The sequence below is a fragment of the Oculina patagonica genome, chromosome 2 (assembly GCF_052425735.1).
Source record: "Oculina patagonica isolate OP01 chromosome 2, crgOcupat, whole genome shotgun sequence".
Classification (NCBI taxonomy): Eukaryota; Metazoa; Cnidaria; class Anthozoa; order Scleractinia; family Oculinidae; genus Oculina; species Oculina patagonica.
This window is the reverse complement of record NC_135759.1, coordinates 27,804,828-27,830,812: the sequence shown is the minus strand read 5'-3', so window position 1 is coordinate 27,830,812 and position 25,985 is coordinate 27,804,828. Positions and strand designations below refer to the sequence as shown.

At 38.2% G+C, this 25,985-nt stretch overlaps 2 protein-coding genes across 2 annotated transcripts in view; both read right to left on the bottom strand.

Annotated features, from left to right (window-relative positions):
• The window catches only part of LOC144643906 (uncharacterized), a 38,541-nt gene extending 22,422 nt beyond the window's left edge, over positions 1–16,119 (bottom strand). Inside the window, exons 1-4 of the mRNA XM_078503297.1 lie at positions 15,472–16,119; positions 9,961–10,008; positions 6,853–7,230; positions 4,094–4,336 (exon numbers count right to left, since the gene is read on the bottom strand). Coding sequence (XP_078359423.1) covers positions 4,094–4,336; positions 6,853–7,230; positions 9,961–10,008; positions 15,472–16,027 — 1,225 coding nt within the window. The 5' untranslated portion in view covers positions 16,028–16,119. The remainder of the gene's footprint in view (positions 1–4,093; positions 4,337–6,852; positions 7,231–9,960; positions 10,009–15,471) is intronic.
• Positions 16,120–17,992: 1,873 nt separating this feature from the next.
• Positions 17,993–25,314, bottom strand: LOC144643907 (uncharacterized). Its single transcript, XM_078503298.1, has 6 exons — positions 24,652–25,314; positions 23,043–23,090; positions 21,765–22,139; positions 21,127–21,414; positions 19,829–20,500; positions 17,993–19,222 (listed from the first exon to the last, which is right to left on the bottom strand). The coding sequence occupies exons 1-6, from the start codon at positions 25,205–25,207 to the stop codon at positions 18,873–18,875; spliced, it is 2,289 nt and encodes a 762-aa protein (XP_078359424.1). The 5' UTR covers positions 25,208–25,314; the 3' UTR covers positions 17,993–18,872.
• Between the last annotated feature and the right edge of the window lie 671 nt (positions 25,315–25,985).

Here is a 25,985-nt window from a genome sequence, read left to right as displayed (position 1 = left end):
AAAGTTGTGTTCAAAAACGTGGTCAAAAGAACACATTTTCTTTACTTATTTTTCAAGTTTTTGTGCTAACGGAAAACGCATGCTTACATTTTTTAAGATAAACGTACTGATTGACATAATACTACAAACTATGAATGAGACCGTAAGTTTCTTGCGTAAAACTCAGTTTTTTGTTCTGGGTCACGTGACATTAGACGTGCACCGATGACGTCATCAACTGACTTGCAGTCGCCTGCCTCGTCCCCAGGCGCCGATTGGCCGGACGTTGAGGCGGTAAGGCGGGAAACAGGGAGCGCGGGGATTGATGGTTAGGGAGCGAGCCGCGGAGCGCCTGGCAGATCTTGCATTCAATATGGCGGACCAAAATGTCATCAACCCTGAAATGTGTATTAAAAACAGCAAAAGAGCCGTCTATTTAGCATTTTTACAGTACAGAGCGCCTTGGACACATCTTTTATGAAAAATATTCTTATTAAGACGACGGACTTCACCACCATTTTCGCACGCTTCATGTCCCAGCTCAGCTTGAGAAGAGCCAGGAGCATACGAGGCACTCTGTGAAGTTAAAAAAGCTTTAAATCCTTTACGGCAAGGAGACGTTGAAATGTCTAATGACATTTTCCGAACTCCAAGGGCCTGTTTACATGATTCCGGAATGACTTTCATTCCGGAACGAGTTCATTCCATCGCCATACATTTCTCTGTATCTGTTTACATGATACCGAGACGAAAGTCAAGTCATTCCGGAATGAGTTCGTTTCGGTTTTCATTCCGGAATGAAAGTTTCGTTCTGGAATGACATTTCATTCTGGTATCATGTAAACACAGAACGAATTTCGTTCCGAGATGAAATCGCAACTCATGAAACCGCATACGGACTCCACAGTTTGAATTCAAAACGAAAAAACGTAATAGCATTTACTGTTTAGCCCTAAGAAGCAGCTCTATGGTCAAATTACTCGTTAAAATCGCAGATACGGCCATGAATGGGCACAAAAACATGTTTGCGCGAAACATGCGCCATGTTGTTTTGATCTCGCGCGAAACATGCGCCACCTTGTTTTGTTCTCGCGCGAAAACCGCGCACGTGAAAATGCCTTTGGTTGAACCGGTCGACTCTGTGAATGCAGAACGAACTTCATTCCGGAACGAGTTTCGTTCCGGAATGAAAGTCATTCCGGAATCATGTAAACAGGCCCCAAGAGAGACAGGTACTCATTTCCGTTTATCGAAGTTGTCTTGTAAATCCGAGTGTAAATGACAATCTTGAAAATTAGTTATCCTTTCCATTATTGTTTTGTGTAGAATTTTTTTCGTAGAGCCCGAGAGTAAGTTGCCTTTTAGTTATTCCATGGACGCTCATTTAAGCCAGACGCGACAAAGATAATGCAACAGCAGCATGAATCCATCGATACAAATAACAATTCATCTGTCTTTGGGATGTCATTTCTACTATCTCTGGTTTACTTCAATAAAATGTTAATTATCTGCTTTATATCAGTAATCAAGCACAACCTTTGATAGTTGTTTTATTAATTGAAAATAAAAATTACATTAAAAATGTTTGATATCATAACTGTAATTTTTTTCAATGCAATTTTGTTTTATTGATTGCCAGTAGGTGACTTTTTTCCCATTAAACCACAATTTATTAAGGATAAATACACATTTTTTTGTTAAGCATTGTGGCAGTGAGTCTGCCATTTATGCTGTGAATGCAACTGAGGCAACTAAATATTTGGAATGTACCCTATGCCATGCCATGCAGGCTTTTAATTTGGGGGCAGGTGCAGAGAGCATTTCTGATGAATGTGACACTGTTTTCATGAAGTTTTTAGAATGGTTCATGTGCGGTATATGATTTAAGATCATCTTGAAATCTTGCTTTGTAAAAATGGAAAGATAATTTTTCTCATAAATATTTATGTATTAATATGCAAGGCTAGCATCTTTGGACATCCAAGGCCCACCATCATTATATTCTAAATAACTCTAGTAACAAACCCCTCTTAATTTTTTATCACTCTCCTGTAATTCTTTACAAATTTAAAATAGTACATGTATTTGTAAAATTCTTTACTTTTTTAGCCACTTGTGCTTGCAAATTTGGTGTCTAAAGGCCTTTGTTATGCTCTTACTGACTTGATATTAACTAATTACAAAAGGAGCTGGGGTGAACTGTACATGGAGGGTTGAAGAGGGTAGTAAATCACTTTAGAAAATCAATCAAGTTAATTTTCAGGAGAAGGCTAACTATTATGTCTAGATCATAATCAGATGAAGGGCACCACCAAGGAAATTGTCGTACAACAGTAATCCTCAGATTATCTCATGCACAACTTATTTAAATTCACAGTAGGTTAAGGCCATGCAGGTAAAACCCTCCTGGCTAGATAACTTTTGCAAATTGAAGGGAAACGTCTGAATGGTTTTGCAAAATCAGTACTACTAAAAATATTTTTAAAAATGTAAAAAGGTATCTTTTTCTCTTACAACAGCTGTTGTCATGGGTATAAAGCAGCAGGGTAGGCAAAGCATACATTCAACATTTAAAGTGTTTTATTGTTTTCCAAGACTGCTAGAGGTAGTGGGCTATTAGCAGACTGGGGAAAAAGTGGCAACTCCAGGTTTGCAGGTTTATTTATTTTAATCAAATTGAATATGGTTAGCCAGGAGTTGCCATGTTCACATGAAATGCATTTAAGAGTCAGAAACAAACCCTTTGATGTAAAATTGCCTGGCATCTCAATTTATTTTCCTACACTATCTCAGCCATAAACTCTTGGGCCGGCAAAAATGATTTAAGTTTTGCTGTCTGTCATAGTCCAGTGTTTTGTTACCCTTAGGAAAAAAGTTTTGCCACACATTCTCTAAAAACACCTACTAAAAAACACTCCCTGTGACACTACAACTAGAAAAAACTATATTTTTTTTGTTACAAGTTTGTCAAAGTCTTATCCTGCTTAAATCCTCCAAAAGAGTGACCAAAACCTTATTTCTCCTTACAGTATCAATGCATTATCAAGCAGTACAGTGACGAGAAACACACAAATTAATCAGCGGAGAGTAATTTCGATATTAACACTTGAATCAGTAAAAAGAAATTTTGAGTAGGATCTGCCTCCTCTGGTCACTAACACTTTAAGTGCTGAAATAAACAGAAGTACACAAATTTGAAATTTCAATAATTGTACTTTCTGTCAAGAAAGGTAAATTATGAGGTTAACCTAGCTAGAATAAAATATCAGTTCACATTATAATTGTTTATGTGTCATGTTCTCATAAGATCTCCTACGTTGGACAACATTAATTTGATAAAAGACTTGTTAGCACTTGAACGGCTCTCTCTGGAGCGCTGCTTATAGACTTTATAGCTGAAGTTTAACGGCCAAGAGGTACAAATAAAAGTATACCGAAATGTAAGGAAGCTAAGCACTGCTCAGAAACGAAACAAACCAGCTCCGAAAACGATCCGAAAGGCCGTCAAAATCCCCATGTTGACAGTACTAACTTCCACGTAGCTCCCAGTGTTGATTTCTTGACCGTTAAACTTGTTAAAAGCGCTAAAACGCCTTTTGACGAGAAACCGAACATTTTTGCCAAGAAACTGAACAGGATCTGCCAGGCGTCCGCTTCCCCGTCCGCATCAGGCCCAGAACGCCAAGCGAACCGTGCACGTCAGTCCCACAACACCAAGCGAACCGTGCACGACCAAGGACGAGGACGCCTGGGGACGAGGCAGTGCAGTCGCACTCTAAAACTCCTGTCTAAATTTGGTTAAATAAAAGCAAAGATATATCAAGCTACAGCCAATTGAAATCTCCCTAGCAACGGCCCCAAAAGATACTGTAATGGGCCCTTAACAGGCCAGATCGATCACGAAGCAAGACTTTCTGGGAAAGCATTGTCAAAACAAAACATCGAGGCCTGACTAGCCTCACTTTCATGCGACTCGTCCCGTGCACCGACCGAGTGGTCCGCCATTTTTGCATTTGGTGTGTTATCGAAATTGTATACCATAAAAGGTGTGCATTTCTGCTTACATGCAGAATTAAGATATCTTTTAATACATAAACTTTTACAACATTCCTACCGCTCTCTTCCTCGCGCCAGGACATTCTTCTCTGCACATTTTCCGCCTCTACAATCTCGGTTGTTAGTTTCTCGTTTTCCTCTTCTAAAGCTTCCCTTCTTTGCCTTTCAAAATTCCATTTTTTTTCTGCTTGTTTTAGCTTCATCAAAGTCACGTCATCCTCATATGGTTTAAAGCAAAGGAAAGAGTCAGAGTTCCTTCGAAGTCTTACTACAAGTTTTTTTTCTTCTTTGACATCAGATGCTGAAACAAATTATATAAGAAAGTTATTACGTAGATTCTTCCTCGATTTTGCTTGCCGCAGGTTTGCGTGACAGACTTGGAGAGGGGGATGCGGTCGGGGATTGAAACGTAATTTACAGCGAATACGGAAAGCTTGTTAAAATAATTCTCAAAGAAAATTGGATACATTTTACCTAGGTATAATTAATGAATACCAATATCAAAGAGGAAAGAATAGTGAATAAAAATAAGAAAAAAACCTGTGCGGTAAGCGAATATGCGTGGATACTCGGCTAGGAATAATGAATAGTCTGGAAAAAATATTCATGAAAACTCTGCTTCAGCTCCCACCCCACCACACCTCTGAAATTTCTTCTTTCAACCTTCATCCAAAAACTCTCTTTCTTGCTACTGTATATCTTTCGTACACATCCCCAGAGGACATACCTTCTTTTTATATTCTCACAAACTGGCTTTGTTATCAGAATGTGTTGCCTAGCTGTTGAGCAACTCATGCAGCTAATTCGAGAAAGGTTGTCGGAAAAACGCACAAAAGCGCACACGACAAGACCGAAAGGTGGTCTGGGTATTCACTTGAATTTTGCATATTGGCCTTAAGGAAATGTACAAGTTTGTATTTTTGCACGTGAAGATTTTGTTTTTTCTCTCAGGAGGCCTTTTTCTGTGGCTTAACTTTTACTGTCAGCTAGGTCTTTGAGTTTGAAAATTCTTCTTAAATTCAGCGTGGCTAAAAGTACGTAGTTTCTACATGTCTGAAGAGAAAGAAAACGTGCAAATTCGCGTTTGTTATGTCGTCATCTAGTATACAGCACGTGCAGTATCTCGCTCCTTCTACCCATACTACCTTTTGGTCTCGTCGCGTGCACTTTCCTGCTTTTTTCCGACAACCTTTCTCGAATTAGCTGTATTCGCTGTTAGCATAACCCAGCTGCTGTCTATTGGCAAAACGCGCGATCTGATTGGCTACACAGGTTCCTTCTATTTAACAATTAGACGGCAAGCTCGAGGTTTCTACCGGCTGATAGTTGGCGAGGGGCAAAGCCCCGAGCCAACTATCAAAAGCCGGTAGAAACCAAGAGCGAGCCGTCTAATTGTGTTAGCATAACGCACTGACCGATCTATTAAACACAAAATATATATATAGCTATAGAGTTGATTTATTGAATGTTTTGATTGATAAAATTAAGCGAAGACTGAAGCGCGCGCTCCGAGAGCCTTCTACGGATCAATAGTAGGCACCTGTGTAGCCAATCAGATTGCGCGATTACCATTATAGTAGGTCAGTGTGGTTATGCTAACGTGCATTAGACGGCTTTTGGTGTGCTCGCTCACTTCTTTGCGGAATTTTATTAACAAAACAATCAAATAATCAACTCTAGCTATATTTTGTGTTTAATAGACTGGGTTATGCTAAAACAATTAGATGGCTCGCTCTCGGCTGTACCGGCTTTTAATAGCTGACTCTGGGCTTTGCCCCTCGCCAACTATTAGCGGATAGAAACCTCCAGCTTGCCGTCTACAGTAAACACCCACGTATAAGAACCTAGTGATTTAAGAACCTACAGGCTGAAATTGGGCATTTTAATACCCAAATATATAAGAACCTAATTAGGCTGGCAAAGAACAATAGGTTCTTATACAAAAAAACACTCTTATTTTGTAGCCAAAATACTGGATTTTAATTGATAGAAATTGTGAAATTTCTGAGAAACACCATGAAAATTATTTGTTTAATTGAAAATCTTTTAAATACAGAGTATAGAATACTGTATAAAATTATACTGGTGTAGCCTTGGGACTTGAATCTGTAGAGTGCCCTGACTACAAATGAGAACCTACTAAAAACCTAATCAGCCTGAGTTTGGAAAAACTACCCCAAAATATAAGAACCCATTCAGCCTGAACCCAAAAATTCTAGGTTATTATATACGCGGGTGTTTACTGTAATTGTTAAGTATAAAATGCGTGGACATCTGTTACTTAACAACGTTTCGAACGAACCCTTCATCTACATCTACATTTTATTACGTCGGTAAAAAGTCCATTTGGATATCACACCAACGTCTAAAAATAAGTAAAATACAATATGTACGTACATATATAATAACTGAAAAATTCTAAATGTAAAAAAAGTTTTAAAAATTCTAAAAATTCTAAAAAAAAAAATTAAAATTCTAAAATTCTATGGGTATAAACAACTAAATAAATAAAAATGAATGAGCAAACACGCCGCACATACTTTCTAATCGCTACCTAGGTAATCGCGCAGTCCAGACTGGAAACACGCAAGAGAGTCAGACTCAACAATCACCGCGGGGAGTACGTTCCACTCTCTTATGGTCCTCGGAAAATATATTTAACTTGCAAAAATTTTTTATGTGTCCCTTGCTGATATTAAGTTTTACTATTGTTGTATATGAATTATATAATTGCAGTTTCTGCATGGTTGTCAGTTTTTCGTTCATCTTACTGACAAATGACGTTGCGACGCAAGGTACATTATGTTATCACTTTACCTTGATTTTCTACAAGCATTAGCTCAAGACAAGCCTCCTTATACTCCTGCTCATCAATGTACACAGTCACCCCAACATCTTCCCCATTCGCCAGCTGTTTGATTTCTTTAGTGACAAGGAAATCTTGAAGGCGAGTCTGCAATGCTCCGCTTTTGTAAATGTCCCATAATTCCCTCAGAGCTGAAGGTGTCTCTGCTTGCACTATGAAACAGAGAGATCCCTCACGGATTCCAACCAATTTATTATATGAAACCAAAACGACATCTTTGAAGACCTCCATGTATTCTTTTGCGCTAGAGCATCCGCGTAGGGCCATAGCACTGGTAACCACCAGAAGGCTTCCAGCTTGTGTACAAAAATTACACACCAACTTAACCACTGTTAAAACATATGACATTAGGTAAGTGTAAGAAATTGCCACTATATATAATTACCTTGACTATAGAATTAAATATAAGTAGCAATCATGCAGGAAGGTTTATCGATGGGATTCAGTGCTATTTTAACTTTTAAAACATGTATGGGGTAGCACCATATTTCTTTTATCATTGTTCATGTTATACCTTGGAAAACCCTTTTTCATATATAACGTTAATATGATCGAGCAGCCAGCGTGCAGAAAACCATTAGGCCACGAAGCCACCTACTCTTTGATCATAATAATAATAATAATAATAATAATAATAATAATAAACATTTTTATAGCGCCTATCCAGGCCTGCTCTAGGCGCTTTACAAATACTGTAATGTTAAAAAAAAAACATCACTAAAATCACAATATAATAAAATCGATAAAAATTCGTTAAAATTAGCTGAATAAATCTTAAAAATTAAAAATGCATGTGCATTAAAAGTAATAAAAAGTAAAAATCGCTAAGAGTAATAAGTTTTTTTTAAAAAGATAAGTTTTGAGTTTTGATTTAAAAGAACTTAAATTGTCACATGAGCGGATAAAAAGAGGTAGACTGTTCCAGAGTTCAGGCGACGAAACAGCAAAAGCTCGAGACCCATACGACTTAAGGTGGAATTTGACAGGGTTAAGGCGTGAAGAGTGTGATCATGAAGCAAAAAGATTATAAGCCTAAGGGAAATGATCAAAACTAATATACTCACACAGGACCCACCACTCTGCACAAAGACAGGTGGTCTCTTCATGTATCCCCTTCCCCCACTTAAAAAAGATGGTTTCTTTAATTGTTTGTATGAGCCCCCACACAATCAGGAGTAGAGATTAAGAAAAAGATTCAAACCTCCTTGTGCCATTCCTCCAGCAATACAATCTTCATGCACACCGAATATGAAAGTCTTAATTCAATTTTTAAAGCCAATAAATTTTGTCCATTTGGCTTACCAGACAGGTGGTATATATCTTGCATAACCCCCCTACCCCTTACAAGGTGGGTCCTCGCTGAGTACACTTGTTATGACCACTTCCCTAATCTAGCCTGACATTGAGCCCCAGATTACTTATACCACGTGGCTACATGGCGAGCTTGGAGTTCCTGAAGCTCATCACGAAGCCATATGTAATACAGACAATATGGGAGATTTTTGCCGAACTACCGTGAAGCGCAGAGTTACTCTGCAATTCACTGGAAAAATTCCCAAATCTCGGCCAGGTTGGTTTTACTCGGGTTTTACTTGGTTTGTGTTTATTTTCCAAACCTGGATAAAATACAATTTTTCCAATTGGCTGCACCTTCTAAAATCCATGTATGAGGCTATAAACATTTAGCGCTCGTAGAAAGGGCTATTTTCGCGTTCACTGACGTGGACGTTGAGAAAATTGAGACTACACACAAAATCCCTCCAAGTTAAGACCATTTTAGTTGCCATGGCGACTAAAATTTTGGAGCTGGCGACTAAATTTGATCGAACCAAGGTCGCCAGCCTGGCGACTAAAATTGAGAGGAATGGTTGAAAGCATCAGCTTAATTTGGTGACTAAAATTTTTCACTGGCAACCAAAACTTGAATTGAGTAGTTGGTGGCCAAATGGCCACTAAGGAAAAAAGTAAACTTGGAGGGTTGACACTAAGCATGCGCCAATTGGTCAATAGGACTGTACTGACCCAAAACAAGGTTTTTTTATATGAATTGGGTTAATAATGGGAATATATAAAGGAGAACCGTAACCACATGAACATGTGAGTAACCACACTTTTCTGACATCTAAGACAGAAATAAAACTAACAAATAGCTAACCCATAGATCACTGATCCACACAGATTAAAAGAGTGGACTGCAAGTAGTCAACAGTAGCCTATAGTCATAGGCGTACGGGCACCTTCGGTCCTGGGGGGGCGGAGACTCTTTTGCCCGAAAAAAATGTCGAAAAATGGCATGGGTTGAAATCCGAATAAAGGGGCATATAAAATGGAAAAACGTGCATTGATATAGTTGTGTACAAATTTTGCCTGCTTGCTTAAGTTCTTTAATTAATTTCGTGGCGTTGTCGGAAGGTGTCAATGCACTAAATTCTTTTTCGAAAATATTTTATTTATTCACTCTAATTCAGCAAAAATTAAATTAATTTTGGGGAGCCAATTTACATTGTTTTCCCCCATTTGAAAGTAAAACAAAAGCGTCTAAAACATTTACGGAAGAATGGGATTTAGAACTTTTCGTTGAAAGTTTTAAGCTAGCCCTGAGAACTAAATGTTTGAGTCGAATGCATTAGCTTCATCACATTTATAACAGCTTTGTTTCTTAAGGTCTTCTACCAAATCCACCGTGCGCGCTCAAGCTATGGAAAAGCTGATTGCAACTGAATCAAACTGAGGGGTCACGCAGAATTTGCGAGAAAAGTCGAACATTATTATAGCAATTTGCGAGAGGAAACAAACACAGATGAATTAGAAATTTGTACTTTTGAACCTCAAAGTTCGGTATATTTCCAATACTTTTCTTGTTGATGTAATTCGTTTTTTACGTAATATTGACTAGATTTTTCGGCTTATTTTCTATTTTTTCTTTAGGCTTGTTGCCCGAATTCTCAGCATTTTGCCCGAAAAATTTTGGCACTGGGGGGGCTGCAGCCCCCCTCGCCCCCACCCCCCCCCCCCCGCCTCGTACGCCTATGCCTATAGTTACTATATATTATACCTACCTCCTATGAACTTATTTTCAGCGGATGACACAAGAGCTCCTCTTTGTTCTAAAACAAAGAAACAAAAACTTAGACACATGAAATATCTTTAAAAAGTTTAACGACCTCTCAAAATGAATGCCTGAAAGGTAGACCAATGGGTGTTCCGCCACAGTGTGTTACCAATTGGGTTTGGAAAGGCCAACACCGGTAATGTAGGGATCTTGACAGTTAATTATTGGTTGTTACACACGATACAACGTTGTTATACCCCTGTTTCCTTTTTGCCTTCTTCTTTTCCTTTTTAATTAAGTCGTGAATGCAAAGAACGACTTATAGCGGTTTGCTGGAGAAATTCAATTAAATTTGTGTAAACTCCCTTGGTAACCTGGCAATTTTATATTAAGTTTAAATTAAGTTCAAAATGGCAGATGGTGATGAATATATGGCTAAGATGAAAATAAATGTTCAGTAAAAGAAAAAGACTACCATATCTTGACATTGAATGAATATAAATTGCATTGCCTAAAAGAACAAAGTTACCAGTATCCATTTTTGTGTTCCATTAGGGTGGGAAGGGGGTACCGGGCAGGTACTTGAAATTTGACCAATACAAATTTTAGCAAGTACTAAATTAAGCGATTTTCGCCCAACTCACTAAAAGCGCTAAAATGTAATAGCCACTAATATAACAATAGTAACCTTAAGGTCGATTTCTGTACATGTCCTATGCCCCCCCCCCCCCCTCATCTCAGCCGAAAAGGAACCTGGTTGCATGCCATGCTGATAAATAACAAATTGCTTACACTTAGATGGTTCGTTGTACGTGTTGTCCTACAGATTTATTTTAACAAGGCACATAGAATTTTGAATTAATTTATAGATTCGCCAAAACAATATCCTGCAATACAACACATCACTGAACTCTGCATGGGGCTAGGCTGTCAAGAGGTGTGGGCTGGAATGAACATCCTGCCGTAACTTGTATGAAACACATGATCAGAAAAAGAATTTTATTTCAAATTTACTCTCATATATTTTTCACAAACAGTGAATACTGCTCTCTATAAATTGACTTTTAGCAGACTGTACAGCTTGAAAAATAAAATATTTGGAGTTATTGTTATTGACTGCTGAAAACAAAGAGTAAAAGATAAACAAGCTTTAAGGTTCAGATCCTTTAATCCAACATGGCCACCAAATCTTTGCAGGATGGCTGGCAATGTATACAGATTATTTAAAAATGAATTAATAAGGCTGATTAAAATGCATTTGATGATTTTCGTGGCATGTAAAGGGCTAAAGTAAACTTTTTGGTTGCAAGTAAAGATACCAGAAAAGGAAATAAGCAGCAGTTTTCATTTGTTACATGTCTCAGGCCTCTAAATTGATAATAAATTATGTTGGCTTTACTGTTTCCTGCCAATTTCAATTCTTAGAAGTCACATGTATGAGGCATCTGTTAGTTTCTTTTAATTATTTGCCTTCTGTCACAGTGTCTGCCATTCTTTAACAGAGAAAAATGTATGTCGAATAATACCACTGTCCTGTATAAAATGGCTGAGCTACCTGGTTATTAATTAAAGAACCCTTTAGCAAATGTGAAACAGTTTGGTGGAAAAAAATCCCTAGCTTCTTTCCATTACCAGCTTAGCAGCATCTTAAGGTACCTCATATCTTGTTACCACTATACGTGTCTCTCTCAGCATTAATTATTTTAAGCTCTGAAATAATCTTCACTTCTTAGCAGCTTAGCTAGAAGGCCTCGATGGACTACTGGATGGTTAGTTTTCAGTTAGAATATGGGGTTATTTATCACTTACCAGCTAGAATTTTAAACATGACTCAACTGTGACATATGTTAACAGATTTCGATAGACAATTACAAAAAATGTTGTTTGTCAGCAGACATTTAAAATTTATTTTGGCTAATTCTGGGCTATCAGTTTATAATATACCACATTCACGACTTTGCTCATAGAGCCTTTGATTAAGTCGTGAATGCAAAGAACGACTTATAGCGGACTGCTTCAATTAAATTTGTGTAAACTCCCTTGGTAACCTGGCAATTTTATATTAAGTTTAAATTAAGTTCAAAATGGCGGATGAACGTGAAGGGCTGGTTTCCCGAGTTGTAATGCAAACTTATGGATGTACATCAGGAGAATACGAATATTTTTTCCTTTCTGGAAGGAATTTTTCTAGTGAGGCCAGTGCTCGAATCCACATTTACACACAATGCAATGGAAAGGATGGCCAATGCAAGGAAGCAAGAAACTTGCACGCCGAACAATAGCTTATTTTGAAAGTCCGCGGATATGAAATTATCTTCCATTGAAATGCAATCAAATAGTGGGTAAGTAATAAATCACCCTAAATAAGGCAGTATTTTCCGCTACAAATTAGTCTCACTCAGCAAGATTAAACTGATGCGTTTGGAAACAATTAGAGATATCTATAGTTGGCTTGCTTTGTCTTTCGGTCGATCATTCATTTGCACGTTCGTCAAGTTTTTGTATCTCGTAATATTTTATAATTATTTCGTTGTCACACTCTCGTTAACGAAGTTCCCAAGTACATCTATCTCATGACTTAAAGTTAAATCAAAATTTCCTTGGCATTCGTAGCTCATTAGGTAGCAAGCCTTATCATGTTATGTGAATGATAAATTTGCTCTGCTTTAATGAAGGCAAAACTACATTTGTAAACACAGTATTATGCATCAAACCCTTACAATTATTTTTTCTTCATACACATGGTCTGTCAAAAAAGGGACATATTAGTTCAACTGTGGTAATTGTAGTTCTCCAGGGGTGTATCATTGCACTCAGGTAATTTTTTGCTTTGTCAACATCAACTGAGTGCTATGGGGTAGACATTCAAAGAAATACTGAGAGAGTACTATTGTTAGCAGCTATTAATTTTAACGATTTTTTCTGAGCAAGATTTAGCGACTATATAGGGATTTTCCAAAAACTTCAAAAAATAGTAAATATATCGTGTAAACCAGCTTTTACTGGCTGGTGATTAATATATGGCTAAGAAGAAAATAAATGTTCAGTAAAAGAAAAAGACTACCATATCTTGACATTGAATGAATATAAATTGCATTGCCTAAAAGAACAAAGTTACCAGTATCCATTTTTGTGTTCCATTAGGGTGGGAAGGGGGTACCGGGGAGGTACCGGGGTACTTGAAATTTGACCAAGACAAATTTTAGCAAGTACTAAATTAAGCGATTTTCGCCCAACTCACTAAAAGCGCTAAAATGTAATAGCCACTAATATAACAATAGTAACCTTAAGGTCGATTTCTGTACATGTCCCATGCCTCCCCCCCCCCTTATCTCAGCCAAACAGGAACCTGGTTGCATGCCATGCTGATAAATAACAAATTGCTTACACTTAGATGGTTCGTTGTACGTGTTGTCCTACAGATTTATTTTAACAAGGCACATAGAATTTTGAATTAATTTATAGATTCGCCAAAACAATATCCTGCAATACAACACATCACTGAACTCTGCATGGGGCTAGGCTGTCAAGAGGTGTGGGCTGGAATGAACATCCTGCCGTAACTTGTATGAAACACATGATCAGAAAAAGAATTTTATTTCAAATTTACTCTCATATATTTTTCACAAACAGTGAATACTGCTCTCTATAAATTGACTTTTAGCAGACTGTACAGCTTGAAAAATAAAATATTTGGAGTTATTGTTATTGACTGCTGAAAACAAAGAGTAAAAGATAAACAAGCTTTAAGGTTCAGATCCTTTAATCCAACATGGCCACCAAATCTTTGCAGGATGGCTGGCAATGTATACAGATTATTTAAAAATGAATTAATAAGGCTGATTAAAATGCATTGATGATTTTCGTGGCATGTAAAGGGCTAAAGTAAACTTTTTGGTTGCAAGTAAAGATACCAGAAAAGGAAATAAGCAGCAGTTTTCATTTGTTACATGTCTCAGGCCTCTAAATTGATAATAAATTATGTTGGCTTTACTGTTTCCTGCCAATTTCAATTCTTAGAAGTCACATGTATGAGGCATCTGTTAGTTTCTTTTAATTATTTGCCTTCTGTCACAGTGTCTGCCATTCTTTAACAGAGAAAAATGTATGTCGAATAATACCACTGTCCTGTATAAAATGGCTGAGCTACCTGGTTATTAATTAAAGAACCCTTTAGCAAATGTGAAACAGTTTGGTGGAAAAAAATCCCTAGCTTCTTTCCATTACCAGCTTAGCAGCATCTTAAGGTACCTTATATCTTGTTACCACTATACGTGTCTCTCTCAGCATTAATTATTTTAAGCTCTGAAATAATCTTCACTTCTTAGCTGCTTAGCTAGAAGGCCTCGATGGACTACTGGATGGTTAGTTTTCAGTTAGAATATGGGGTTATTTATCACTTACCAGCTAGAATTTTAAACATGACTCAACTGTGACATATGTTAACAGATTTCATAGACAATTACAAAAAATGTTGTTTGTCAGCAGACATTTAAAATTTATTTTGGCTAATTCTGGGCTATCAGTTTATAATATACCACATTCACGACTTTGCTCATAGAGCCTTTGATTTCCTTTGGTGGTGGGGGGGCTGCTTCACAAACTTTTCCTAAAGCACCAAGTGCAGACGCATTCCTGCAACAGCATTGGTTAATTCGTATAAAAGTACAGCAGAAGTGAAGGCCAAACAAACACAACATGCATGTTTTCTCTGAAAACTCTAGAGTGGCAGTCTTTCAGAAAAAAATAACACAATAATCGACCTTTCGTGCAATTTAATTACTCGGCCTCACTATTTTACTGCATTTAACTTTATTTAAATTGAATATTCAAGTGTACTAGGCCTCTGAACTGATTTGACTTGCGTTAATTCGCTGAAAATGCTTAATATCCTCTTGAAATGTGGGATGAAGGACTACAGGTACCTTCGATTAACAATCTTTTGACTTTAACAAGTTTTAATCTCTAACTATTTCAGTATTTGTGCCAGTGATGCGCGATTTTATTCAGATCGATCAAAGTGGCCGAATCTAGATAGCGTTCTACAAGGATAAGACGTGTTAAATAAATGTATTCAAGGTAATGATCATTAATGGTTATGAGCATTATAGGGTATAGAATTAACTCAAACAAAATCGGAGAGCCAGACTGCATTTATTAATTATGCATTCGGTTTGAGTTTGCTTTCACTAAAAACTCAGTGGAGCATAGTAAACTGTAAGTTGATTTGTTTACCATTTATATTCAGCTTTACCAGTTCGAATTCTTCGTCGGGCACAGAAAACGAAATTGTATTTAGAGTTATGTGTTTTACTGATTTTTTTTTTCTTTTACAAACTTGTCTTTTGCCTCGAAACTTTTAAATTAAATTGGATGACGTCAATGAAATCTTTAGTTAGTGGTAATTAAGGGTGCGTCTGCGCCGCAGTAAGATAATTTTTTGATTAACCGCGATTTTTTCGTCCCCACAGTTTTACTCCTGCGACTACTAATAGCCAAGAAAAGAAAATACAGATACCTTTCTTCCTCTCAGACTCATCCTCCTGATTTCTTCGTTCTTCGAACTCCTCCACTTCCTTGACAAGATCATCTTTCTCCATTTCAGTCAGAATCTTCTTCAAGACAACAAGACGGTGTGTGCCTAAATTGTTCTGGTTTTCAAGTTCCTTAAGCAACGATCGAACATCCTGAATATGGTCTTCACTTTCCTCCGATATCTTTCCTCTGCACATTGCGACTAGTCGTTCCACATCATTGAGTTCGTCGAGTGCACCAATAATCTGTTCAAGCAGGTCGTTGTATTCCTTTCTTTTGCTCTCGAACTTTCTAACTTTTCCAAAAAGAGACCATTCTCTGAAACCTTTTAAAAGCTCTTTCATTTCCTCCACACGATCAATTCCAAGATAATTCTGTTCTTCCAGTGCGTTAAACAACGACAGTGCATCTTGGATGTTGTCTTCGCTGCCAGACGCCAGTTTCCCTCTGCACATAAATAGCAAACGGTCCCGTACGTTCAGTTCATCGAGTCGCTGACTTATTTCAAAAAGTAAATTGTTGTATTCGATAGCAGACATTTTGAAAGAGAATTGGACGTCTTTGTTTTGAAGCAGCTAGGCCACGTTATTTTAATCTCCGCGTCAAGTTAAAAGTACTCGTCCACTGGAACGACGCGATCATGAGGCTTCATTTCACTAGTCACGCAACCGTAATCTTTCCCAGAAAACTGTGGTCACGCGACCGAAGAAGGTCACGAGTCTAAGGAGAACGGAAAACTAGAATAGTTTATTTGACAACTGGAAATCATTTAAATAACTTAGATTTGTAGAAAAACTGAAAGCAAGAAATAGCAAATTTTTACTACCAAAATTGACGAAAACAGTTAAAAACTGTGGACATTATTTTGGAAATTGAAGGTCCGCCATATTGACCATTTTCTTATTCCGGTTTATACTTCCGAGTTCCGAAAAAGGTATGTTAGCCGCCATGCATGTTTTTAATTAAAGTCACTGCGAGCTTGCAAGTTTTCCTGCAGTTTTGTTTTAGTGTTTTGTTATATTTCGTGCACTTCGCAGGAGTTAAACCAGATCTTTTGTCTTTGAGAAAGGGTGGTGGGTCCATTTGTGAGGGGCCTTAAGCGAAGGGGTAAAATAATTTCTAAAATGGGAACTAGAGTTTTGTGCAAATATTCATTGGAAAAATGGTACTTGGGTCACTGGGACTAGGATTTGGTTTCTTGAAATAAAAATCACAGACAGAAAACTGCGACGGCGATTTTGAAAATTTGGGAAACAATAGCCTGGGAAATGAGATTTGAGCAAAATTTGCCCTCTCCGCCCCCCCCCCCCTCCCCCCTTTCAGGACACTCGTTCTTCATTAATCTACCATTCCGTAGAACAGCTTCCTATTGTAATACAATTTTGAATAGTTATTAAAGACATTAATTTTGCCATCATGCATAATAATAATAGAGGGAAATCAGGAAATTTGTAACTAGAACCATGGAAATCTGTCGTGCTGGATTTGGAAGCCACAAAACATAAAAAAGGTTACCACTGCGGAGACAAACATGACAAAACAAATTAAAAGTTGTCGTAAAAATTTGATTTTAAAATTTTAAGGGTTCGTATACTGACTCGTCCCCAGTCGTCCTCATACAGCGCAGGGAGAGATGGGTCATCATACCCTTCTCCCCCATCTCGCGTGCTTCTCCCTTTGTGGCGTGCTATATGAAGAAGCCTGGAGACGAGTCAGGTTCGTATATGCTTCAACCCCGGGTTTAACATACATCTTTAGAAAATTCAAATGACCGTTAACTTTACATTTAATTTTTGTTTTGTAAAGTAGGTAACGGTCAACCCGAAGATGTACGTTAAAACATACTTTAAAAAAAAAACAACGTTTTACGAAATGCTTTTTTTATTTGTAGTTTTTGTCACCGCGTTCTTTATTTCTCTTTCCCCTTTGAACGCCGGACACGCAGGCTAATTAACACGGCGAAGAAACATTGCGTGACGGCAAGTTTGTCTATTCACGTTGTCGAGCAGGTGGATCGGACTAGAAGCCTTGGTGACAGTTTACTCTTTAGTTTTTTACAATAAAGAGATAAGCTCATACATTTCGCATTATTTTAGAAGATAAATCAGGGTAGTCAAAGACATGTCAAGCTCTTTCCTTGGAAAACAAACATTTTTCGAGTCTGTACATGTGTACGTGTTATACCCTACCACTGAGCTACTGGAGACTCAAAAGACCATTAAAGATCTTGCATACTTCTAGGATTCAATGTTGATGAGTGGCATATACGCAATGAAAAAATGCGTTGGTATGCTTTAAGAAATTTCTTACAAGTTAATTCAGTTTGGCCATACGTTAAATAATTCGGAACTTGAGATCCAGGTTAAGCATGAGTATGATTACGACTAGCAAGCACCTTTCAGCTCAAGACCATCACCTGTCATGCTAATCTACGTACCATGCCCTCCGCTTCTACCAGCTACTAAGCAGCAGGAAGGAGCAAAGGCTCTGGGAACGAGATTGGTTTGAAAATGGCCATGTACTCATTACATTAAAATTACAATTAAAAATCACGCACTCGTAGCTGAACAGATATCTAATATTTATTTTTATTTTTTATTTTTACTACATATTCTACTACATATAACATTCTCTAGGCGTAAAGCGCTGGCCCTAAAAAACTACATTTTCATTAGTTGTACATTTTAAAATTTTGCACACTGGAATTATTAATTATTGTTCAAGATAGATAAACAGTATCACTTTACAAGGTTTTTTTCTCTAAACTTGATGTGTATTTCTGTGCCACATTTGATTAAATATCATTTTCAAACAGAGAAAGCCAGGAGCAATTTTTTTTTGCTTTTTTTGTTAACCACTGCGAAAGCAGTGCTATTTTACAGTTCCTAGCTAAACGTTTTTTTTTTAAATGTCTGTTTGTAGAACAGAAAAAAACGTTTCTATTTTATTTATTTTTTTGCTTACTTTTTCCTTTTTTGTAAGCAAACTCAAAAAGAAACAGTGCATCAAAACTAGAAGATAAAATTGTCCAAAATCACGACGTGGAATTGATTTTGCATAGACCCGGGGGTAGTCAGCTTGCCTACAAGTCGAGCTCACAGAGCGCGATGCAAACGTGGAGGGGGGGAGGTGAGGTTAGTTAACGAAAACTTGAGTGGAGAGGTACATCGTGTCACAAAACAAAAGTTGCGATGACGTGGCAAACATTTTGGCTGCAAATTTCTGGCCACAGGTTAGAGCGACACGCGAAAAGCCTGAATCTTGTGGGGTTGTGTGTAAATTAACAGAGAAACAAAACAAAGATGAAATACCGCGACAGTTTTTAGAGATACCTACAGACGACGTATTTGTGCGAAATTCTTCAAGACCGTATCTTACATACAGTCAGTCAGTTAAATCCTCCTCTTTCTTAAGCCTTGGAAGAGATGAGTATCTCTCTGCTATAGTCAAACTGTGAGATCTGTGTAGTTCTCTCATCATTGATATCAGGTCCAGTGTGCGCCATCGCTTGTTAAGAATCTCCAAAATCAAATTCTGAAACGCTTCATCTGTGAAATGAGTAGTTATCAGAAGAGTTTTTGTAGCCGTCTTTGGGACAATCGTGGAAACGGCCGGCCCGATGATAAATTTAACTTCGTCTGGAATTCCGGCCACTAGCCTCTCCGTTACACTTTCCAAAAGTGAATTGAAATGCCACTTGGAGTAAACAAACACAGCAAATAATGAAAAGTTTCCTAAAGAAAAAAAGAAACAAAAATACCGAACATCAGCCTTTTCCCGCACTGATTCAAATGTAAAGAAAGGGTAACCAGTTGTTAGTTGGGTCGGACGGGTTGATGTATTTTAATAAATTTAAACCTTTATCCCATTCACTTCTGTTTTCGGCAACTTTTAAGTTGGCAAAATGTTCGGTTGAATCTTAGAATGAAAAGATAAACATACAACGGAAAGATTACTGTGTTTTCCACTGGCATTTGTAGTTTCTTGAACGCAAGCTTTTTCTTTTGCGAAAAAACTTTCAAGAGAAGATCAGGTTCAGGTATATATATACTGTACAGAGAAGGGTTTTTTCATTGCATTTTCACCAACGGCTCTAATAGTGTTTCAAGTACTGAATGTCAGGAAGTTTTCGCAACCACGAGAAAAAGTACAGTATCGAACTCTCCCACTGGCCGCCATGTTGTTGTTTTTGAACTTGTTTTTGAAAGTGAAGATCAGCTCATGCGCTGACAACCTCACCAATGATTGCTTTGCAAGAAGGCGTCAAAGCATCGTTCAGATATCATTAAAAAGAGAATGTATGGCAAGTTGCCTCCCATCCCCCAACCCTGGTAACCAACCTTGACTGTGTATCCACCTATCAATGACAGCTGATGCAGCCGTCTTTATGTTATCGATCTCCTTCTGTGCCTCTTCCTGCTTCTTTTGAATTTCCTTATGTAACTCTTCCTTATTCTCTTGAATCTCCTCAGACTGCATTTGACGCCTCCTCCAGTTCCTCCCATGTCCCACCGACAAGTCCAACAACTCCATCTTTTTCATTTCGTGTTCCGTTCTCGATGCTTTTTCGCAGTCAATTATTGTTACATCGCTCTTAGAGTTGAGTCCTTTAAAAAAGTTTTTAATCCCTTCTGCATTTGAATTCTCTTTGTCGGCGATAATCAGCACCGCAGCACTGCTATGATACGTTGTGGGTCGACCATCAGCAGTTTTCCTCAATTTTTCTATCTCCTGTAAAGAAAGAGCGAGCCGCAGTGATCTGGCCTTTTGTGGTTTCTCCGGCAACAGTTCTACGAGGTCATACAGCTGTAAAGCCTCAAGGACGTCTTTCAATAACTTCACAGGAGTGTCAGGAAATAACTCGAAAATATCCTTTGATGGGTGAAAATGGCCTCTGATCCCAAATGATTGATAGATAAGTCTCAGAGCAACTTCGTCTGCTTTAAGTCTTGCTTTCAGTTGACTGATTACTTTTCCACTGAGATCTCTCAAGCGAAACGTTTGGAAGTTATCTGTTACAAAAGGTTATACCATAATGATTTCATTAAAATAGTTTAATAGTTCTTCAAGCATTATATTATTAAGGCTTTTGGATCACGATTCGAAGTATTGTGTGATCTGCCAAAGTCAAGGCTGAGGCAGATTCGGAAAACAGGGGTCCTTTATCAGTCAAGTCGGCTATCACTGTTGAACTGTTGATTTGCAGCAAGAGCACCACAATAGCTAGGAAGGGGATTTACGATACAATTGCCTTTGTCACCCCTGTTTGATTTGGTCGATTTTCATGTGAGTTTTTCTTTATCAGTCAAGTCGGCTATCACTGTTGAACTGTTGATTTGCAGCAAGAGCACCACAATAGCTAGGAAGGGGATTTACGATACAATTGCCTTTGTCACCCCTGTTTGATTTGGTCGATTTTCATGTGAGTTTTTGACTGTGCAAAAACCTGGAAAACGAAAAATATAGTTTACATAAAAACGATAGAGAATCGAAAGGAAGAAGTTTATAATTCGTTTTTTTTTTTTTACACTTAAAGCTAACCAGAGAGAAAACACTAATCTAGTACCCTTCGCTATTTACCTCCCTTTTGATAGATAATTGTAAAATATTTGTGACCCAAACAATAAATTATATTTACCAGAGACGTCTTCCATTTCATCAAAATCAGATGGTGCACCATGTGTTCTTATTCCGCTGTCACTTGTCTCTGTCACCATACTTTGCGTCTCATCGTGGATGTTCTGTAGATAACTCTGAACGAACGCTTCTTTCTCGGAATCCAGATATTTTGCTTTATCTTCACGACAACTTTCCGGTTCCCCTTTCCCCTCTCCAATCTGCCCATCCCTTGCCTTGCAATACAAGTTGGAATCAGAATTACTTCGACGTCTATATCCAGGTCTTCCAAGGTCTTCAGTTTCTTGGGCTGTGAAAGATAACGCAGTTATTGCTTGTCTCTAATCAAGCTATCAACAAATACACTCTTGAAACCATGTTATATGGACACCGTAATTAGAAACACCTGGAGTTTTTCCTCCGAGTAGATCGATATTAATTCATCACCTTTCTTCTGCATGTTTGTATTTATTTCCTAATAATGATTTCTTTAGGTATACCTTTTTAGAGGAGCAGGGGAAGCAATTTTGGGTATATTGGTTATAAGGCAAATTACTGGCACTTCTCTTCTTAATCCCTGGCTACCCCTGACAGGACCCCATTTTTTAACAAAACAAATAAAAAGAATTAATAGTTTTAGGATAAAAAAGATTAACTTACCTTGAGCTTTACTAATCAACTCGAGACAGGCTTTCTCATATTCTTGTTCCTCAATGGTCACATTCACTTCCACTTCCTTTCCACCGGCTCGCTCTCTCACTTCGTCAGTAACAAAGAAGTCGTACAGCCGAGTCTCCAGCGTCCCATCCTGGTATAACTTCCACAAGGTAGTAAGAGCTGATAGAGTTTCAGCCCGCACTGTGAGGCACACACAGCCATCAGTTAGTTGAACCAGACTGGTACCAGCAGGAAGAACACAGCTATTAACTGCGGTGACCAACTGATCAAACGTGGACCAACGACTCAGGACCTCCAGGGTAGAGACTACAGTTATGCCACTTGCAACCACTCTGAATACCGTCTTTATGCTCAGCACTGAAAAAAAAAGAACTCAGTTCAATCAGGAAGTTAAATCTCCTCAACACAGGAGGACAAAACGGGGTCAAAACAAAGCTGTTCCACAGATAAGCTGTTCTTCATGCACTTCTCAGCTGGCTGAGAAAACGCACGATTTCTAACGAAGGAGTCATTAGATTTTCATGAAATTTTACATGTTATATATACTTTATAAAGCAAGAAAACTGCTGATTAAAAAAAAGCCAGCCAGATGGTTCCAATGTTTTTTTCTCATCCAGCTGGAAAGTGCATGAAGAACAGCTTTTCTGCGGAACAGCTTCGTTTTGTCCTCCTGTCAACATATAATTTGTCCCAGCTACAGTGGAATTTCACGTAAACGCCCTCCCCACGATGTGTTGCTTCACGCAGCTTGTCTGCCAACGTGTCTCCGAAACGTGAGACAAACTGTGACTGCATGTTGCCAAGTTTAAAGGCAGACAGGAGTACTTGCATTTCAAAAAGATGCATGTACAATTAGAAACATTCAGCTTAAACACTTTTTAACATCTGTCATAGTCAACTACAGTAATGTTGTATTAATGGAAAATTTAAAGTTCACAACCCTGCCCCAATAAATGCGTTCCAAAAACAGCACTCAAAACATAGTGCCCCACCCCACCCCCTCGGTCCCCAATATACTCTACTGCAAATCCATTCATCTGGTACCAAATGATTTACCTGATTTATTTTTGTCTTTTCAAGGAAGCGGGGAGGCACTTTTAGACAAAGGCCACAATTTTTAGGAAGAATTAAAAGGGTAAACACAAATGTTTTAAAAGCCTAACTCCTTCAAAACTGAGGAGCACTTTCCTCTTCCTCCTCCCCTCTCTGCCCCCACCTTAACAAATAGCGAAATAACGACTTCAATTTTCAATGACTTACCACCTGTCAACTTATTTCCAAGAGATGATGCAAGAGCAGCTGCTTGTGCTGAAACAAAGTGACAGACAGTTAAAGACACAAAGCATTTTTATGTCTTAAAAAAAACTCTCAAGACTCTTCAAATTAAATACCTGGGAGAAAGTTAAACAAAATATTTTCTTTGATTAATTGATTTATCTTTCCATAGGCAGATTTAGGGGAAGTGCCAAGGGGACTGCACAAACCCACCCACCATACTTTATATGGAAAATTTCACATCTCTCATTTGAAGCCCTAACTTTTTTGTGTGGGTACTGAAGGGGTAAAATTTGAACTGGAATTTGGGGAAAATTTTCATTGGGAAAATGGGATTTGGGTCACGAGGGCTAGGATTTGGTCACTGGGAATGGGAATCACAAAATTGAAAAATGAACCTGGGAAAACAATTACCGTTAGCAATTAATTGTTTTTAGAAGCATGGCATTCCATCCGTGAACCAAACTCGATCAACGAGCACATGCACATTCCTGAAATGAACAAAATCTTGGCCAATCCCTAGCGGATTCTCACCTTTCTAAAAAAACATCGACTAATTTACATCTAGATGCCATTTGAACAAACGCTGAAGAAGGTTACATACTACTTATTAACCGAGAGTGAGGTCATTACAGGGGAATCTCAGACCGAGGCCTTGATGTATTGACCGAGCGACAGCGAGGTCAATATATCAAGATCGAGGTCTGAGATTGCCCTGTAATGACCGAACGGACGAGGTTAATAAGTTATTTATTATATGGCCTTTAAGCACTATCCAAAAAAAAGAGTATAATCAAGGGAAAAAACCGGCACTGGAGGTAAAACTCGCTCTCGCTTTCTGTGGCTCTCTGCGTCGCTCATACTAAAGAAGTATCGGTATGCTTATATTTTTCTTTCAGTTATTGAAAAGATAGTTATATTTTGTCGGCATTTTTTGTTGTTTTCGCCCCCTCGCTAGTAGCTTTTCAGTCACAACTCAAAAAACCGTCGAGCCGAGAAAAAATTTCATAATGCCCGGTCATTACAAGAAAATAATGCCCGCTCAGCAGCCAATCAGAGCGCGCGTACTGTTGTAGCCATATAATAAAGTAAAATATTTTTAACCAAAATGTCCATAATTTTTAAATTTTTAAGTAAGTGACAACAATTTTTTCTATTTTTAATCATGCCTGACTACAATTACGGTATTTTTTATTAACCTCATTCTTAGCTCCTGAGCCACTTGTCCTTCTCAGCCGATAGGGGGCTGTGCATGCGAACCTAGCGGCACTGGGGACACATGATTTAGTTGGCTAGATTTTATATTACAAGCAAAGATAGTTTCATAGTCTGGCCAATCAAATCAACTGTTTAAAATTCTCATATAAACAAGGGGGTTTTTAAAATAGTTCATTTGATTAGCTGTTCCTTTTGTTAAAATCCAGCTAATAAAATCATGTGTCCCAGAGCCACTTGTTTATTCAAAACCGGGCTCGTCCCAGGCCGCCCGGTTAGTAAACTTCCGCCCAGCTTCCGCCTTCCAGTAAATGTTAGTTTAAATCCTGCAACTGCTTTACTATTATGGCTAACTGAAAAAAGACAGAGAAACAGATACCTTTCCTTCTTTTAAACTCATTCTCGTGCTTTCTTCGTTTTTCAAACTCCTGCAGTTCTTCAAGCAGATCGCTTTTCTCCGTTTCGTTCAGAATTCCCTTTAAGATATCGAGGCGATGAATTCCTAAATTATTCTGGTTTTCAAGTTCCTTAAACAACGATCGAACATCCTGAATGTGGCCTTCACTTTCTTCCGAAATCTTTCCTCTGCACATTGCGATGAGTCGTTCCAGATCATTGAGCCCTTCGAGTGCACGAATAATCTGTTCAAGCAGGTCGTTGTATTCCTTTCTTTTGCTCTCGAACTTTTCGACTTTTGCCAAAAGAGACCATTCTTCGACACCGTTTAATAGCTCTTTCATCTCGTCCAGACGATCAGCTCCAAGAATATTCTGTTCCTCCAGCTCTTTAAATAAAGACAGTGCATCTTGGATGTTGTCTTCGCTGCCAGACGCCAGATTCCCTCTGAACATAAATAGTAAACGACTGCGTACATTCAGTTCATCGAGCCTCTGACTTATTTCAAAAAGTAAATTGTTGTATTCGATAGCAGACATTTTAAAGACGAATAAAGCCTCTCTCGCGCGTTATTTTGTTCGCTATTAAAATCATGTCGAAAGTTCTCAATACTTTTTCAGTCCAATATGGCCGGTTGAATGGAACGCGGCTCGATTTACCAGTCACGCAAGTTTGAGGTCACGCGATTCGGAGAAAGTCGGAAAAAATAAATATTACAGTGGAACCTCGATTTAACGAGGTGATAAGGGACTGGGGAAATTTGTTCGTTATATCGAGAGTTTGTTATATCGAAAACCTCGATATAACGAATTCGCGGAAAAACAATCAAAATGTTCGTTATATCGGGGTATAGTTAATCAATTTTTAACAATTTTACGCTGCACTTCGAACCCAGCATTTCCGGATATTGACGATTTCTGAAAATAACATTTATAATGTCTAATACATGCACATAGTAAGAGCATACTGTACTTGAACTTGTTCTCTTGTCACAGGATTAAAGGATTTTCATCTTTGTTGGTCTGTTCGCATTCATCTTTTGTCGCGTGTTGGCATTTTTTCGTTATATCGAGGTACATTTTACGTTTGGGTCTCTGGATTGTGTTCGTTATAACGAGGATTTCGTTATATCAAGGTTCGTTATATCGAGGTCCTGTTCCATACAATTTACTGTAACTTTGGACGGGCTGAAGAAAATCGTTCGTTAAACCGAGGACTTCGTTATATAGAGGTTCGTTAAATCGAGGTTCCACTGTAAATAGCAACTCGTTAATTAAGATTGACAAACCCGGATGGTGAAATGCGTAGCTCGTTGTG